We start from the raw sequence: 18,369 nt of genomic DNA, 5'->3' as shown, positions 1-18,369 counted from the left end.
TATAGGGTGTGAGTTTGTTTTTGAATGAATGGAAACCATATTTTTTTATATTTAATGTTTCGATAAATTTAACGGTACATCTGAAAATAAAAATAAAAAAACAGAAATAAATTTTAAAGTTTTGCTTATTTACAATTTCAGACTTCATACTAGGATATAGTTCAAATAACAGACTAGACTATAGTCTAGAGTATAAATTAGAATATAGGCTAGAATATAAACTACACCATCGACAAGACTATAGACTAGATTAGACTAGACTATAGACTAGACTATAGACTAGACTAGACTATAGACTGGACTATAGACTAGACTATAGACTAGACTATAGACTAGACTATAGACTATACTACAGACTAGACTATAGACTAGACTATAGACTAGATTATAGACTAGATTATAGACTAGACTATAGACTAGAATATAGAATAGACTATAGACTAGACTATCGACTAGAATATAGACCAGACTATAGACTAGACTATAGACTAGACTAAAGAATAGACTATAGAATAGACTATAGACTAGACTATAGACTAGACTATAGACTAGACTATAGACTAGACTATAGACTAGACTATAGACTAGACTATAGACTAGACTATAGACTAGACTATAGACTAGACTATAGACTAGACTATAGACTAGACTATAGACTAGACTATAGACTAGACTATAGACTAGATTATAGAGTTGACTAAACTATACAAAAAAAAGTCAACTCACCTGAACTTTGTTCATCCAGACTAGACTAGACTATAGACTAGAATATAGACTAGACTATAGACTAGACTATAGACTAGACTATAGACTAGACTATAGACTAGACTATAGACTAGACTATAGACTAAACAAAAGACTATAGACTAGACTATAGGCTTGATTATAGACTTGACTAAACTATACAAAAAAGTCAACTCACCTGAACTTTGTTCATCCTTATTGCTAATGGTATACATAGAATTTCCAGAAGACTCAGTCACTGATGCTCCACCCCCAAGTCCACTTCTACCTCCTCCTCCTTCCGTTCCCGTTGATAAAGATGACAACGTTGTAGTTGTGTTAGCGCTAGAGGAGTAATCGTTCTTCGATGATGATTTGGAAGAAAGATCAGTTATTGGTGATGATGATGATGCTGCTGCAGACAATGCCGCCGCTGCGGCTGATACAGGGACTAAACCTGCTGCTGCTGTTTGCATTGCTGTCACTGGATGTTGTATGCCATGTAAACTACTATTTGCCATGGGATTAAACATAGAATTAGGATGTGATAATGCACTCGATGGATGATGAGAAGGAGTAGCTGTGCTACCGAAACCAGCGGCAGCAGCAGCTGCGGCTGCTAATGCAGCTGCATTGCCTACACCATTATATTGAAAACCATGATATGGTGGCGACAAACGAGCAGCAGCTCCAGCTGCAGCAGCTGCCGACAACATGGCAGGATGCCGGGATTGCATTAGAGCTGCTGGATTTGCAGCAGCTGCCGCAGCACTTTGATAGTGTTGTATCCACATTTGTGGATGACGCATTGCCGCCAAAGTCGAGATGTATGGATGGTAATACGGTAATCCCACAACGGATGGAATGTATGAAGCAGCCGCAGCGGCCGCTGAAGCGTTTACTGCAGAAGGCGACATTGCAGTTGATGGATGATTTGATGGAGCAGCATTAGAAGAATGTGGACTGTTACCATCATTCGGTGGCTGCGCATATAAATACGAATATGGATGTACTGGAGATCCTGCCAAACTGGGATTACCTGGTGAGCCTCTTTGCATTAAATGCTGCGGCTGTTGGTGCTGCTGATGCATTGTGGTGGTATTTACTGGTGTTCTTCTGTCATTCGTCATCTGGTCTTCACTGCGGTTGTCAATAATCGTTGTTGGCGAGGAGCAATTGCTGCTATTGTTATTATGATTTTGAGTGGCTGATGTGGGTGAAGCGAATTGTCGTCGTATTGAAGCAGTCTTTTTTGGTACAGTTCGAGGTGTAGTTTCTCTCGGCGATGCCGTAGTTGAACGTTGTGGCGATAAATCTCCCTTTTGTGTGTTTGGAATGTTATGTGTTGTACTCAAGGCAGATGCCGATGTTGGCGTAGTAGCCCTAAATGCCGAAGGATGATGTCGTGGTGAACGCGAACTCGTCGTAGACGATGTCGACGCATTTGCTGAAGATGCATTTGGCGACAGGGCGCTAGGTCCTGAAAGTGGCGGCACATAATGTGGAGACATCATATATGGTGAATAATATGTCTGTGGCTGATGATGATAGTGTTGCTGATGCTGCTGTAAATGATGGGCCTGCTGTTGATGATGCTGCACGTGATGATTTGAAGATGAAGCAGCAGTATCTGTAACTCCTCCACTACCGCCAGCGTATCTCATTTTATTAAAAGTATTATGAGCAGTATCAGGTGTTGATCTAGGAGATCGACGGCCACTATAGTCAGCATAGCCTCCACTGTTTACAGGACTTCTTGACTGTGTTTCACGCATAGGAGAACTATAGGGAGGTGATCTTTTCGATTTAGTGGCTGAATTTGAGGGCGATTTGCCACCACCAGCACATATATTGTGGCCATCCGGAGATTTTGGTGAATTATTTGAATGCAAATTTGAAGGAAATGATGCAGAATGATAAGGGGAATAAGCCATTGCACTACTGGTAATAGTTGCAGGCGATTCTGTAGATTTTTTAACAGCTGGTGTTGATGATGAAGTCGAAGTAGCATTACCGCCCCCCAAAAGAGAATGTATGCTATATGAACTGTATAGCTTCGTAGGTGCCGTTGAAGAAGCCGTGCTTGAGGCTGATTTAGCGTTGTGCGCATTAAAACTCATCGATTTATTGCTGGTCGTTGAAGTTGATGACGATGAAGCAATATTTGAATTGTTTCCAGCCATGGTTGTATTGATAGTATTGCTGTTACCTTTGGCACGACTACGTTTACCGCCTGCAGCTCCAGTTGCATTATCCTCCAACGAGACTTTTTCAAATTCTCGTAATATACGCTTACGTGGCGATACATGTTGTTGATGATATTCGACTAGACGTGAAGCAGCTGTATTGGGAGGTGGTGAAACTTTGGAATTTTGATTTTTAAGTCCTGCAGATGCCGAAGCAGTACTTGGAATTGAATTAGAAGATGATGATGACGATGATGTGGGTGTTGCAGCTGTTGTTGTTGTTTGTTGATTAGATGTTTTAAATAGATGTGTAGATGCTGCTAGGCGTGATGACGAAGCATCCATTAATTTTTGTACGATGGTTGTGAGCTTGGCTCGTGTTTTATAATGTTCATGCTTTTTAAGTCTTTTTTCTTCATCTCCTGTTTTCGATTTAGCCCCTTCCCCAGGTGTATCAGTAACTTGCTGCTGTTGTTTCTCAAGCAAATCGTCATTCCTCAAGACGTTGCCGTTCAAAGCTGTTGAATTCTCGATTTGATTCAACGGCTTCGGTTTCTCTTCTGCATCATCGTTATAGTCACTGGTATTCATTTTCTCAACTTGATCGTTTTCTTTTATTTCCTCTACATTCTTAATATTGGCCTCATTTTCAGTCGATTTGCAAGGTGATGAGAGTTTCGTCATTTCGACATCAACATCCTCTTCAGTTTCTACAGCCGATTCTTCATTTTCAGTTTTGATAATTGCTTTAATATCAGAACTTTTGTCAAAGTCTTCCTTGGCGCCATTATTTTTATTTTCGCCGTCGTCAATTTCATTTTTAACATCCTCAGTACATGATTTAATACACTTAGCATCTCCGCCCTTATCCACCTTCTCGTTCTTATTCTCGTCTGCTCCCTTCTCTGACGTTTTATCAATGTTTTCTTTTAATTCCACCTCTTTTTTATTCGAAATAGTAGACTTATCTACTTGTTGCTGTTGCTGAAGCTGTTTTTTACTTTTTAATACAAATATTAAACCATTCTTGAGTGTTTTCGTCGTATCATAGGGTTTTCTACGTTTTCTGTGCGACAACAAAAGAGCCTGTCTTGTAAGTTTATGATATGCGGGCCTACGATAAAATAGCGTCAATTCTTTTGACACATTTTTTCGTGGCGCCGCTTGTTTCCAACAATGATCTCTTTGCCATGGTGACGATTGCAACGAGCTGTTATCATCAGAAACTATGGGAAAATAAAAACACAAAGAGAATAACCTTAGAGTGTTAGTGTTCTTTACTTATTAATTTTGTAAAAAATACTTACAGCTTAATGAGTTGGAGCATTCATTCTTTGGATATGATGCACCACCAACTATGGCCGCTGGAGATGATGCCAAAGCTGATGGTATTGCTGCAGCAGATGTGGATGCTGTGGCTGATGGTGTTACGGTAGATGATGTTGCAGGTATGCGAAAAAATTTGCGAGGCACTGAAACCCATCCTCCCTTTTCACCATCTTTGGATCGTGCTAGCTCCAAAATAAATTTACCATCTGAAATAGAGTTTATTTTTGATTTAAAGTCATGTTTTTAAATTTTATACGGGTTTTGGATAAAATGCGTATCTAGTCATGTTTATAAAGTATATTTAGGTTAAAAAGGGTTAACCACCATTAAAACATGCACCTCAACTCAGAGACCATAAGGTCCAATATTATTTCCATTATTCAAAGTGAAGATTTTAAGAAAAAAAGATTTCCTATGATAAAAGCAAGGCTTTAGTACTACAATTTCTTACAATTCGTCATGGAAACTTTATTCAAGCCATTTAACTTAAGATTCTCTATTCAGTCCAGTTTTAAATTGCATGATCAGTCTTCTATAGTTTCTAATCAAATATGAAGGCTCCCTCTATATCAAAAAACGAGGCGAGATCATAGTACATATGTAGAATGACCACAAACATCTTGTTGGGTTAAAAAAAAAAAAAAAAAAACGAAAAAAAGAACTTACCTTTAAAAAACTGTAAACGTCCACCAAGACCACCAACTCCACCACCCGGTACAGTATTTTTGTGATTATTAGCATTAGACGTTTGATGATTATGTGATATCGGAGGCCTGCCAATATCAGAGCGATTAGAATGGGAATGATTGCTGTTGTTATGTAATTTATGGTGAGCAGAGTTAGAGTTGTTGCTGCTACTGTTGGCGGAAGCAGATAAATTAATGACGGAGGATAAAGTCGCTGATGGCGACAAAGTAGATGATGATGACGATGATGTATTACTATTGGAATTTATGGTATAATCAATAATTCCCGTATCCATGGCAGAGGACATGGTGCTCCTACAGCTGCTCGTTTTGTAGGGTTTTTGAAAATGCGCAGTTGTTGCTGGTGTAGCTGTAGTGGTCTGAATGCCAGTAGCGTTAGCCAATAATCCATTGTTTATAGTTTGCTTTGGAGATTTGCAGGAGGACAAGGCGGAGGAGGAGGAGGATGAAGTTGTAGAAGTAGAGGATGCTGAAGATGTAGGAGTAGCAGCTAAACGTTTGTGATTAGTGGCATTCACAGCAGCAGCTGCTGCTGCTATAGCCACTAATTGTGCATGGGCAGCCGCAGCAGCCGTTGTCACGTTGGCGGCTAGTACAGATGTATCTGAAACAGTTGATGATGGGCAGGAGGATGAGGTCGACGAAACGGATGTTGATAAATTACTATTTGATGAGGAGGTTGAGGAGGAGTTCAAGCTATTAGTAACTGTTGGCAACTGATGAAAATTAGCAGCAGCTGTTAATAAGGTGGCTGTGGCAGTTGCAACAGCAGCGGCTGCGGCAGCATTGGTGCCATTTAAACCATTTTTTAAAAGAATTTTTGCCGCCTCAGCAATAATTAAATCGCTATTTTTGTTGTTGTTGTCGTTGTTATTATTGCTAGTACCCAAAGAGGAATCTTTTAATGAATCCTCTAGCAAATTTGTAGTTGTTGCTCTTGTTGTTTTACTGTCATTAGTGTTGTTGCTTTTATTTGTTTTCGTGTTGTTGCTATTATTATTTGTTGTTGTTGTACGCTCATCTGTCATTGCTGATGGCGTATGGTGTTTATTGTTGTTGACATTGTTGTTGGCATTTTGCTGTTGTTGCTCTTGTTCTTGTTGCTGCTGCTGTTGTGCAACATTTTGTAATATTTTATTTTTCAATGTTTTTGCTTTTCGTTTCTCTACAAAGTTTTGTTGCGGCTGCTGCGGCAAGGAAGAAGACTGCGTTGGAAGCTGTTGCTTTTCTTTTGAATTTGGCGAAGTCGTCGTAGAGTTGCTGCTGTTGGTGGTTTCGTTTTGCAAAATTTTCATGACATCGTCAGTAATAGTTTACACATGTGACAGCAGATAAATAATTTAATTTGAGGCAAATGATTTCAATAACAAAATCCTTCGAAATACATCAAAAACACTTAACACTCTCTACACAACACAAACAAACACATGTGAGAAGAGTTTTATGTTTTTCAGCTCTTCTCATAAGTTTTCTTTATATTTTTTTAATAACTTCTGTTGAATTGGCAACTTTGTTTTTTTTTTAATTCTACTATTTCTTTTGCAACACTTTTATTTATGTTTTGTACATATACTATACATAAGTATGTATATATTTTATTTAATTAAAAGTTCTTGTATTTTCCTTTTTATTTTTTTTGTAGTTTTCTTATTTTGCATCTATTTGTATTGCAAATTTTCTTTTATCTCTCTTTTTGTTTTTACTCTTTGGCAATTTTTTTGTTCATTTTCTGCTATTATGCTTTAAAAAATCTTTCGAGGAAAACCACACTGTAAATTTTTTAAATAGACTTTAAACACTTGTTTTATAATTTGCTACATATGTAAATACATTGTGTATGTTTATATTGGAATGTAAATTTATTTTAAACTTATTAAAACTTAATAATTATAATTTCATTTTCTTCTTATTGTAACTTATTTTATTTCTTAATTTTTTTTCGTCGTATATTTTCCCCCACTTGTATTCACACACTAGTAGTCTGTCTATTCAAAAGAGTTAACATTTTTAGCAACCGCCTTGAATGTTGATTTTCATTGAGTGCACTGTTGTTGTTAATATTCTGTTATCGAAAAAAAATATGAAGGGAGCTCGTGAACTCTCTAAATGATAATAACATAATTTGCTTATGTTATGTTATTGTTGAAGTGAAGAAGGGCTGCCATATTTAAAATTTAGAAAATGAACAATTGGAAATATTTTAACATTTAAAGATTACTTTTAGTGAATATGTAATGAAACAAAATGTCGACTTTTCTATTAGTTGGTTGACTTTGTTTACTTTGTATTCAATTATGTTACAAAATATTTTTCCACGATTACATATGATCAAATGTTTGCAATCAAAAAGTAATTATTAAATAGATTTTTAAATCTTTGATTTTAGACTGATTTTGTTGTTATATATGTTTGTAACGATAATTATGTATGTTTTCAGTTGTTGTTGTAAGAGGTTGGCTGTAACTGGATGTTGTTCTCTAAGGAAAAAACTTCCGGTTGATACAGCTGTTGCTGAGTTGACAATCTTTGGCCGATTGAGAATCGGGTCGTTCCGTAGTATGTAGCTATTATATCTAGCTGATAGGTTATTGTGGAAGTACACAACATACGTTGTACGCGTATAGACCTTTGTCAAAAGAAGTTGAAATACATAGTGTTGGCCGCTGATTAGGGCAGTATTTTGTTTTGTGTACTTGGGGATGCCACAAAAAATTATCTGGCAACCTACCATTAATTCTTCTTTTGACAACATACGTTTCATTAGCTGTTATTCTTCTATGTTTTCCTCTATATGCTTTCAAAATTAACATCAAATGTTAATGATAAACAACATAATACCATAGTAATACTCTGTTCTGTTGTTAACACACAAAATGGCATTTTAGTAGAATTAATGTTGTTGGTATTTTAGAATACTGAGAGATATTTCAGGGGTGCCATATTTCGTTTTTCTATATGACCAAACTTTTAAAAACGATATCTTCCGTTTTGGATAAAATTTGCACCAAGGCAAAATATTCAGCACTATCGTTTAAGAGCGTACTTCTTCAATTGTAATAACCTTGGTGTAAATTTCATTTAAAATCGGAAGACATGTATTATATTTGTTGGGTCACTTGACACGAAATATAACATAGGTATGCATTTTTGGAAAGGACTATTTCCAATGTTAAATTAAAAATGTATAGGTATGTTTTCCTACAAGTCGAAATTTTAAGATAAAGCCATTTTAATTTGCAATATCACTATCATTTAGTAGTAAGGTTCTATAAATCGACTTTTTGTCGAAAAGTCGAAGTAAAAAAAACTGCAAAGTCAAAAAAAGTCGAAAAGTCAAATAGAGTCGAAAAAGTCGTAAAAAGTCAAAAAAAGTCGGTAAAAGTCGAAAACTCAAAAATAGTAGAAAACAGTCAAAAATAGTCTGAAATTGTAAAAAAGTCAAAAACTCTAAAATATTCGAAAAAAGTCAAAACTTAGTCGAAAAAGTCGACTATTTATAAAATACTTAAAGTCGAAAGGTCGACTTTAATTTAAATGAAAAATGTCAAAAAATCGACTTTTTATAAATTGCAAAAAGTCGACTTTAAACCAAATGCAAAAAGTCGAAAAGTCGACTTTTCCTTTCAACTATAGAACCCTATTTAGTAGTTCTGATAAAATTAAACATGCCATTTTTCAGCCAAGATTTAAGATTACTAAACACGTTGACATAAATGACGACTATATGTGTATGACGGAATCGACCACGGTCGTTTGTAGATGAATTTAACGAAGTACTAAAATTTTGCAAAAGTATGCTTTTGGTAGATTCATCATCATTTTTTGAGTGAGCGTAAACAAGTTAACGAGGAAGATCATTGAATTATATATAATCAGAAGAACTAAAACGTTAATTACCTATTCAGTTATTTCTTACAAATTAAATCGCTTTTTTTAGCATTTTCATTATTAATAAATTAATCAATTTGACAGTTTTCCCATTAATTTTTCTTGACAGGCTAGATAAAGAAATCTAATAGGTTTTAACCCTTTCACATACAAAACTAAACCACTGGATATTTTATGGATATGACATTTAATTTTGACGTGTATTGATCATTTTTGGTAAAAAATGGAAAAAGTGTTTTCGAAGGATATCGCAGGATATTATCCTTTTTAGCATGTAGTGACATCAAATTCTAAAAAATAACTTATTTTTCTTTTAAAATACCCATTTACTGTAGCTGTGTACCAAAAATTACGCTCAAAATCGAGAAAGATTGGACATCAAAGTAATGTCCAAAACTCAAATCTTGACAACATTTTATCATCATATAATCGGAACCATACTATTACCGATATTGTATGTATTTGTAAATGGACGGACTGACAGACCTACAAACATATACGATTCCAATATTTTCGTACAAAATGAAATGAGTAACAATAATAACAATATTAACAGCAGCAAACAGCAATAACATTTAAACAGTAGTCAGTACATATTTCTTTTATTTTCCTCTTTTTTATTTTCATTGGGTGTGAATGAACTGAAACTGCATTGCACACTGACTGACTGAATTATATTGCATTTAAAGCTTTGCAAGAAAGAAATAAAAAATACAACATCAGCAAAAGAAAAAAAATACGTATAAATGTTAAAGTATAAACGAACACTCATGCGATCGACAGACTATAGGTATACATAAGTACAAACATACATAAATATGTATATATATATGTAGCGATGTACATGTAAGTTTCGGAATTGTATTTGCAGTAATAAAGAGGTATCCAAAGCGAATAATAGTAATCGAAATGCAGATATTAAAAAGAATCAGTTCAAATTACGGTGACACAAAAAATATGTTAAATTTTTATATCCATAATATGGATCTTTTTTAAAAGAAGCGGGATTATTACTAGGGTTCTATAGTTGAAACGAAAAGTCGACTTTTCGACTTTTTGCATTTTATGAAAAGTCGACTTTTCGACTTTTTGCATTTAGTTAAAAGTCGATTTTTCGACTTTTAATATTTTATAAATAGTCGACTTTTCGACTTTTCGACTTCTTCCGACTTTCGACTATTTTCGACTTTCCGACTATTTTCGACTTTTTCCGGTCAGAGTTAAAAATTTATAAAGTTGCCAGAAGCGTAAATTTAAAATGTTGCCATTTAACATTATATTATTATTATTATTATTCACTATTATTAATAAAAAAATTTTATTTATATTTTTTCTATTTGTTGCAATTTTTTGAGTTTTTTCGACTTCTTTCTATTTTCGACTTTTTCCCACTTTTTTCGACTATTTTCGACTTTTTCGACTATTTTCGACTTTTTCCGAATTTTTCCAACTTTCTCCGACTTTTTCCGACTTTTCGACTTTTTTCATAGACGATAGTCGAGTTATCGACTTTTTTGGAACGAAATAGTCGACTTTGACTTTTCGACTTTTTTCGACAAAAAGTCTATTGTTAGATTATTCGAAAGTCGATTTATAGAACCCTAATTATTACCTATGAAAATGTATAGTGATGTTGTACCATATGCCAAACAAGAAGCCAGATATATGCATCCGAAACTGATGTCAAAAAAATCTAATCAGAAGTGAAAGAATCGTCACAAGATCCCGGATTCCAAGTCGATTTGACTTACTACCAAACTTAAACGTCATTTAATTACTGCTTTTGCGATTGCTCCTCATATCTCTTTCTAATGCTGATTTCATTGTGATTTATTCTATACTTCATATCTTCTAATATCTACTATAGCTTATTTTAATCTACTTGTTCCTCATCTCTTAAAGGATTCACTTATGCGAAAACAGACATAAATGTCTATTATATTCGAGTAAATAAATTCAGTGGTAAACAATATCATAGTTGAAAACTACAGATATTTTTTAACACAGGGTGTTGGTGAGGTTATTCCACAATTCCTTTCTCAATTGCGTATATAGTATAGACATAAATGGAAAATAATTTTCGAAAACAATATTTAAGTATAAATTTCATTCGAACTGTATGAATTTATTATTGATGTATAAATTATTATTTCAGGCTCGAGTTCAACTCCTACCTGGGCAGGAAAATTTTTCAAATAGTAGGTAAATGATATTTTTTAGAATACAGAAAATGTTATTTTTAGACACAAGCAGAATGGATTTTCATTTTCGGGCCTGTTACGGCCCGAATTTAAAAAGATTTAAATTCAAACTTGTATTTGCTATTGAAAACAGGATAACATCCAAACTATACATATTAAGAAAACAAGATACTACGAATAGGTAGAAATTAAGGAAGTTTTATTCAAGACCAAACCCAGCAGTTCGACAAAGAGTCAATGCATACGAAAAAGACAGTAATTTCCACTAATAGTTAATCACCTGGATGATCTAATTCGTATGTTTGGGTCATTCGTCACAAATCTACCCTTTGTAATCGAGAATGAAAACAGTCGTCACTTTAGTGTCCCCTTTGTAAGCGGGAGCGGAGACAGTCGTCTCTTTACTGCCCTCAAGTAACCTAGAGATTATACTCTTTAAAGTAGTTTTTTTTTGTTGTACTTCCGAAAGTAGTTATTTTACCCATCTTTTGGAGAAATGATTATTACTTTCTACTAATATTCCACCATCTGGTTGACTCAAATTTTTAACTTTTGGGTCAATTGTCACATTATTATCCCATAGTATTCTGGAGAGTAGACACTTGAAATTTTCAAATTTTAGTTTCATTAATATCTTACCACCTGGCTGACTCCAATTCGTATGTTTTTGGTCTTTCGTCACAAATAAACTCTTTGTAATCGTGACTGAAGACAGTCGTCACTTAAGTGTCCCCTTTGTAAGCGAGAGCGGAGGTAATCGTCACTTTACTGTCTTTTTGTAGGGTGTAGAGTGACGATTGACTTCCTCGTAGGACAAGCCCATGTAAAAATGGTCGGTCACCTGGATAGTCAGGTGGCTAGGGGCCACCACAAGTGGTAGCTTAAGTGGTCAGTTCGGGACTGTCCCATCAAACTGCTGGATATTGTCAAATACATATATGCAAAGCTTACACTCCCAATGATAGACAGATAGATAAAAAGAACATCCTTTAGCAGTGACATCACACAAACAGGGATGCTAAAAAATTGGAGCAACACACCATTTAAAATACACATACCTACCACACTACTAGTATGTACGAATAAATGTGTTAAATAAGAGACATGCAAACATTAGTTATGTTTGTTAGTTTCATGATTAAATTGTACCCTTAATTTCTAAACATACAAAAACCCACACATTATATCCAACTTCTCTTAGAGTTTAAAAAAAATACATTCATACATACATGTATGTATTCTACGTTCAAAACAACAATATGAAGAATGATGAATAAAAAGGTCGATTGGTCGGTACTACACCAACATACATCTGGTTAGATTTTTTTCTTTTCATTTATATATATATATATATATATATATATATATATATATATATATATATATATATATTATATATATATATTATATATATATATTATATATATATATATATATATGTATGTACATGTATATATGCTCTTGTTATTGTTGTTGCTGCTATTGAAACTCAAAGGCAGCATAACATCTTAACATAAAACTAGAGATGCCAAATAATTCGAAATAGTAAATGTAACAGTAGTCGGCAGTTTAAAGTTTTGCTCTTTTTCAAACTGTCCCCCTAAAGAGTCGGAAAATGTTATTACGATGATTTTTAGTTATTACAATTATGTGTTTAGTTAAGTTTTAGATCCATTTAACATTTTTAAAAAACAAATAACTATTTTTTAGTAATTTGCAAATTTTGTTAAAAACACCAAATTTTCCAGTAGTCGCACCAGTGTTCCTAAGTTCGCAAAAAATATCCCTATAGTCGGCAGTAGATTTTTTGTTTGAAAAAAAGGCATAATTATATAAAAAAGTGATATATACACAATTTTCTAAGAAAATGGTTTATTAAATTTTTTCCATAAAAATATCTGTACTAATATAGTATCTTCTGTAGAAAAATATGTTATAAACATAATTATAATTGTAGTAATTATACATAATAACATTTTTTCTATAGAAATTGAGTTATACAAGCAATTTTCTATACAAAATTACAATTTTTATTAGAGAAAAAAATAATTTTTTATAGGGAAAAGTCTTATATGTACTGTTTTTTAAAGAAAATCTTGTATAAAAATATGCAATTTCCCATAGGAAAAAAAATTAACAATAAGTTTCATCCTCTACGAAATAAGAACACTTTTCTATAGAAAAATTGTCATATTAGACATTTACTATAGAAAAAACTGTTATACTCATAATGTTTTTGGTAGAAAAACAGTTGAGAAGCAATTTTTGGTAGAAAAATTTAAATATGCAAAAGTTTTAATTGAAAAAACTGTTATACACATATTTTTTGTATAGAAAATTATATTATGTAGAGAAAATGTTAATCTTCTATAGAAAAAACTATTATTGACTTAATTTTCTATATAAAGAATTAGGTATACACACAATTTTTAATAAAAAAAACTGTTATACACATAATAATTTGTATCAAAAATTGTTATACCTAAAATTTTCTAAAGAAAAAATTGTATACACATAAATCCCTATAGAAACAAATGTTGTACAATTAATTTTCGATAGAGAAAATTGTAATACACATACATTTTTATAGAAAAAAGTGTTATACATAAATTTTCATAAATTTTCTTTACAAAAATAACTCTTATACATATAATTTTTGGAGAGAAAATTTGTATATTTGTATATAACAAATTTTTCATAATAATATACCCTATAGAGAAATTAGAAATTTTAAAGTGCCGACTATAGAATACGTATGTTCGAACTTAATACCCAGTAGAAATCATAGAAAATTTTATCCCTAATGGCGGCAGGGATTAAAATTACAAAAAATATTTTTAAATAACTTTTTCACTTTAAAATGAATATTTCAACTGTATTCTTTCATTAAAACCAATTTTTGTCAAATAAATCATTTAATTTAATATTTACTTTTTTAAGGTGGCACTAAAACTATTTTTTTAAGAAAACTGACAGTTTTCTTAAAAAAAAGTGAAAAGGTGTCACTAAATTACGTCAAATAGAGACGAAATTATTCATCCTACTTAAATTTACACATTTCATGGAGCAGGGTCTGCATTTCATGCAGAAGGGTCATCACAAGACTTAAAATATTTTGGAAATCATCATAAAACAAAGCAAATTTTAATAGGATAACAAAAACACGTTTTTGCTCTCCATACAGAGTGAGTCGATCTAATGTACATACATTTATATTATTCCAAAATCACTCTTCCACAAGTTTTTGGGTACACAAAGCGTTTCATTACTCTATGTATTGCAAGCATGGACCATGTGTAATTTTTGAAAACAAGTGAATCATAGAATAGCCTGATTTAATGCTTGGAAGGATTATATGGTCCCCACATAGGATATCACAATGTTAAACGAAATAAGATATACATACAAACATAAATATTTTGGTGGGCCTATTTCTTAAAAAGAAGAACATAAAAATTTCATACCTACTTCCTGAAAATCACTTCAGATGTAATGAATTTTTGAATCAAATAAGGGCGGGGTTTTCTGATAGAGATAATCTTCATTCCTTGGTTAAACCTAGTTTAATAAAAATTTTGTGTTTTTTCAGTAATCAAAAAAGTTACTTACTATCTTTGTTTAAGTTAGTGTAATTGACTAATTAAACTTAAGTTATAAGTGAGTATAAACAATCAACAAACACAATAAAAAATGAATTCGGAAGAAGAAAAACTTTATATATTAATTAAATGCTAATTTTGTGATTTTTTATCAATATTATTATTGTTTTAAATGTTTATTTATATTTTCTTCTAAAATTTTTCATTTACTAAACTGATATTTACAAAAAACAGCTGTTCATTGTTTATGTTTTTGACTGAAAAGTTGGCAATACTAACAAAGTTAACTGATTTTTAATCCATAACTGAAAAATACAATCATCGGTTAAAGTCCGCCTAAATTTGTTCCGAGTTTAATTTAACAGCATGTTAAGCCTAGTTTAACTGAGTAGTAAGAAACTCGCCCTAAAAAGGATATCCCTCCTATGACAAGCCTGTGTAAAAATTATAACTTCTTTAGGTCTTTTTAAGTACATACTTCCTTAAAGTTAATTTTACTTCTTTTTCGTCTTTTTGGAAGTTGCTTTTTTGCTGAGATTTATTTTAAAATTCATACCGACAATCACCGTTACAATTTCTTCTACTTTAAGTGTCAAACTTTTCAATACGATGGTAACCCTATACATATTACTATTATTATTCTTTCGTTAATATTATATGAACGTATGTACGTACAAACACAAATATAACAGAAAAACAACAAAATGCAGCCGCCGTGTGGCAAAACGAATAAAGAATTTACTTTTGTAGTGAATTAAAAAATAATTCACTCACTCATACATAAGTTTAAAAAGAACAACAACAATAATAACTATAATCCAAATAACACAATGAGAGAGAAAGAGATGCAGTTAACAGTAAAATATTGAATGTTAACTATGTATATATGTATGTATGTATATTAAGAGGTATAGTGTAGAAAGGAAAAATACAATGGGAGCAAATAAACGAACGAACGAATGCATATGCACCCCTTCCTTCCTTCCGACTTTTCAAAAACAAAAAAAAAACAACAACAAATTCAAATTTAAAAGAAAAAACATAAAAAGTTGTTGGTGTACAATTTAAGTATATTTGGTTGTTGTTGTTGTTATGGATTTCCTGTCTAATTACTTTGAAGGGAAAATGTGTGTATTGTTTTTTGTTTTTGTTGAAAATATTAGACGTTTAAATATTTTAACGGTTTTATTAATATTCAATTATTTTCTTTTTATTTTTTCATTATTCTTATCTAAGGTTTTATTAGTTTTTTAGGTTCATTTAAAATACATGCCATTTTATTCATTTGTTAAGAGCATTTTAAGTTATTTTATGTTTAAAGAGTGTTTGTAGAAGAAACCACTCTCTTTTAAAGTTTTCTTTAACCAACCACACACAGGAAAAGCAAACGTCAACGTTTTTTTATTTCTTTTTTATGAAATTTATTTTTTTTTTGTAATATTCCTTTCTTTCCATAAATTTTTACTAACACCTTGCACTTTTTATTTTTGTTTTATTTCACACATAAGTTTTATTTTTTTTATTTTATCAAAGCCATTCTTTTTTTTCTTGATTTTCTTGTATTTAAACAATATAAAATTATTTTTTTATTTCTTCTTTCAATTCATTTACACTCATACACACACACACACTTACATACATTTATTAAAATAAACACCAACAACAAAATTGTAAAGTCGCGTACGAGTTTAACATAGAAGAAGAGGAAGAAGCAGCAGAGCACAAAATACAATGAAAAAATTTTCTAATCACCAATTATACCATCATGTTTTTCACATTTTTTCCTTTGAAATTTCACAATTTTCTTAAAGATTTTTAGTTTATTGTTAACTAATCGAGTTATATTTTATGTTTTTTATAAAATAATTTATTAAAAAACGTTTAAAATTATAATAAAAACTGAAAAATGCAGAGCGCAGCGTAAAAAGTGCTAGCAGACACGAACACGACAACGTACGAAAAAAAATCTCACATACAGCGTTGCCGTATCTAGGCAATTGACGACTGCGCTGCATTCGGCGTGCTGCCAAGGGAATTTTCTCACGCGGTTACAACAACAACTCGTGAGAAATTTCCCATGAGCGTGGGAAAATTGGGATTTTTCTTTGTTATTTGTTGTTGGGTTTGGTTTCTGTGTGTGTGTTCGTTCATTCGCATACGTTCGACAGTCTGGCTGTTCTCAAGCCTATTCAGGGGTTTTTGATGGGATTTTTTAAGTACTTTATTTATTTTATATACCGAACACAAAATTAATGTAATACAATAAAACATATGTATGTTTAAATATTTTTTTTGCAAAAAAAATCACTATTTTTAAATATTTGATTTATGGATACGAACATGTTTTTAATATAAAAAGTAAATTAAATATTGAATAATAATTGAATTATTATAAACACGAGTAGTCGTCTAATACATACATACATATTTTGTTGTTATTTATCTGTGATGGCATTTGTTTGTACGTATTGTTTTCTATAGCGATTTAATTGCCAAAAAGTACCAAGTTAAATTAAAAAGCTAACTTTTTGAAATTTATGGGAATTCGACTGTATATTATAAATCTATGAAAGTGGATTTCTTGTCTTTAAACAATTATGAAATTGACGGTCTTATGAACTTTTTAAGTATTGACTTTTTTGAGGTATGGGCTTTTACTTAAAAAGTCGACTTTTCGACTCTTTCCTTTATATATAGTCGATTTGGGGTGGGTTTCTTACTTACTCAGTTAAACTTAGCTTAACTTGCTGTTAGATTAAACTCGGAACAAATTTAGGCGGATTTTAACCGATGATGGTATTTTTCAGTTATGGATCTAGGATCAGTTAACTTCGTTAGTATTGCCAACTTTTTAGACAAAAACATAAATAATAAACAGCTGTGTTTTGCAAAAATCACTTTTGTAAAATGTAAAATTTTGAGAAAAAAATATAAATGAACAGTTAAAACAGTAAATATCGATAAAAGAAATCAGAAAATTACTATTTACTTAAAATATTAAGTTTTTCTTCTTCTGAATTCATTATTTTCTGGTTTTTGTTGATTGTGTTTTCTAACTTGTAACTTAGGTTTAATTGGCCAATTACACTCAGTTAAACTAAGATAAAAAGTAACTTTACTGTTTACTGAAAAACACGAAACATATATTAAATCAGATTTAACCAAAGAATGAAGATTATCTCTGTCAGAAAATCCGCCCTTTAATAATTATTTTGAAGAAAATATTTGATTGCGAATGAATGGCAACACTGCAAATTTTAATCTTGTACTCAAAAACATCAAAAGGGATTAACAACAGAATCAATTTATTTTCAAATTTACTAATCTGTTTATTAAGAACTGGTTCACACTGGGAAACTTTTGATTTTGTGTGTGAGAGAAAGAGATGATTGATATATCTTTCTCTTTCTCTCACCCACAAAAATCAAAAGTTTCTCAAAAAAAGTTTCTTAGTGTGTATCAGGTCTAATTGGCATTTAATTGCCAACTCAAAAACTCGCTTTAAGAGTTCTCTTCTTCTTTTTTATAAAACTTGCATTGTTTTGATCACAAACAGTGACGTTTTCTATTGTTTTGTATGGCAACACTGTAAAGTTTAATCTTGTACTCAAAAATATGACAGGGGATTAACTTCAAATTAAATTTATTTGTAGATTAACTAATCTGATTAATTATTGGCATTTTATTGAAAAATCAGAAGCCCGCTCTAACAAATAATCATATGGGCATAAAATTT

The 18,369-nt window shown here is 31.9% G+C and overlaps 1 protein-coding gene across 1 annotated transcript; it reads right to left on the bottom strand.

Moving 5' to 3' along the window:
- Positions 1-6,482, bottom strand: LOC111678859 (protein hairless). The gene is made up of 4 exons (XM_046948356.1): positions 4,905-6,482; positions 4,217-4,444; positions 923-4,135; positions 1-80 (listed from the first exon to the last, which is right to left on the bottom strand). The coding sequence occupies exons 1-4, from the start codon at positions 6,238-6,240 to the stop codon at positions 52-54; spliced, it is 4,806 nt and encodes a 1,601-aa protein (XP_046804312.1). The 5' UTR covers positions 6,241-6,482; the 3' UTR covers positions 1-51.
- Positions 6,483-18,369: the final 11,887 nt, after the last annotated feature.

Source organism: Lucilia cuprina, chromosome 4 (assembly GCF_022045245.1).
Source record: "Lucilia cuprina isolate Lc7/37 chromosome 4, ASM2204524v1, whole genome shotgun sequence".
Lineage (NCBI taxonomy): Eukaryota > Metazoa > Arthropoda > Insecta > Diptera > Calliphoridae > Lucilia > Lucilia cuprina.
This window is presented reverse-complemented; position numbering and strand designations above follow the sequence as displayed.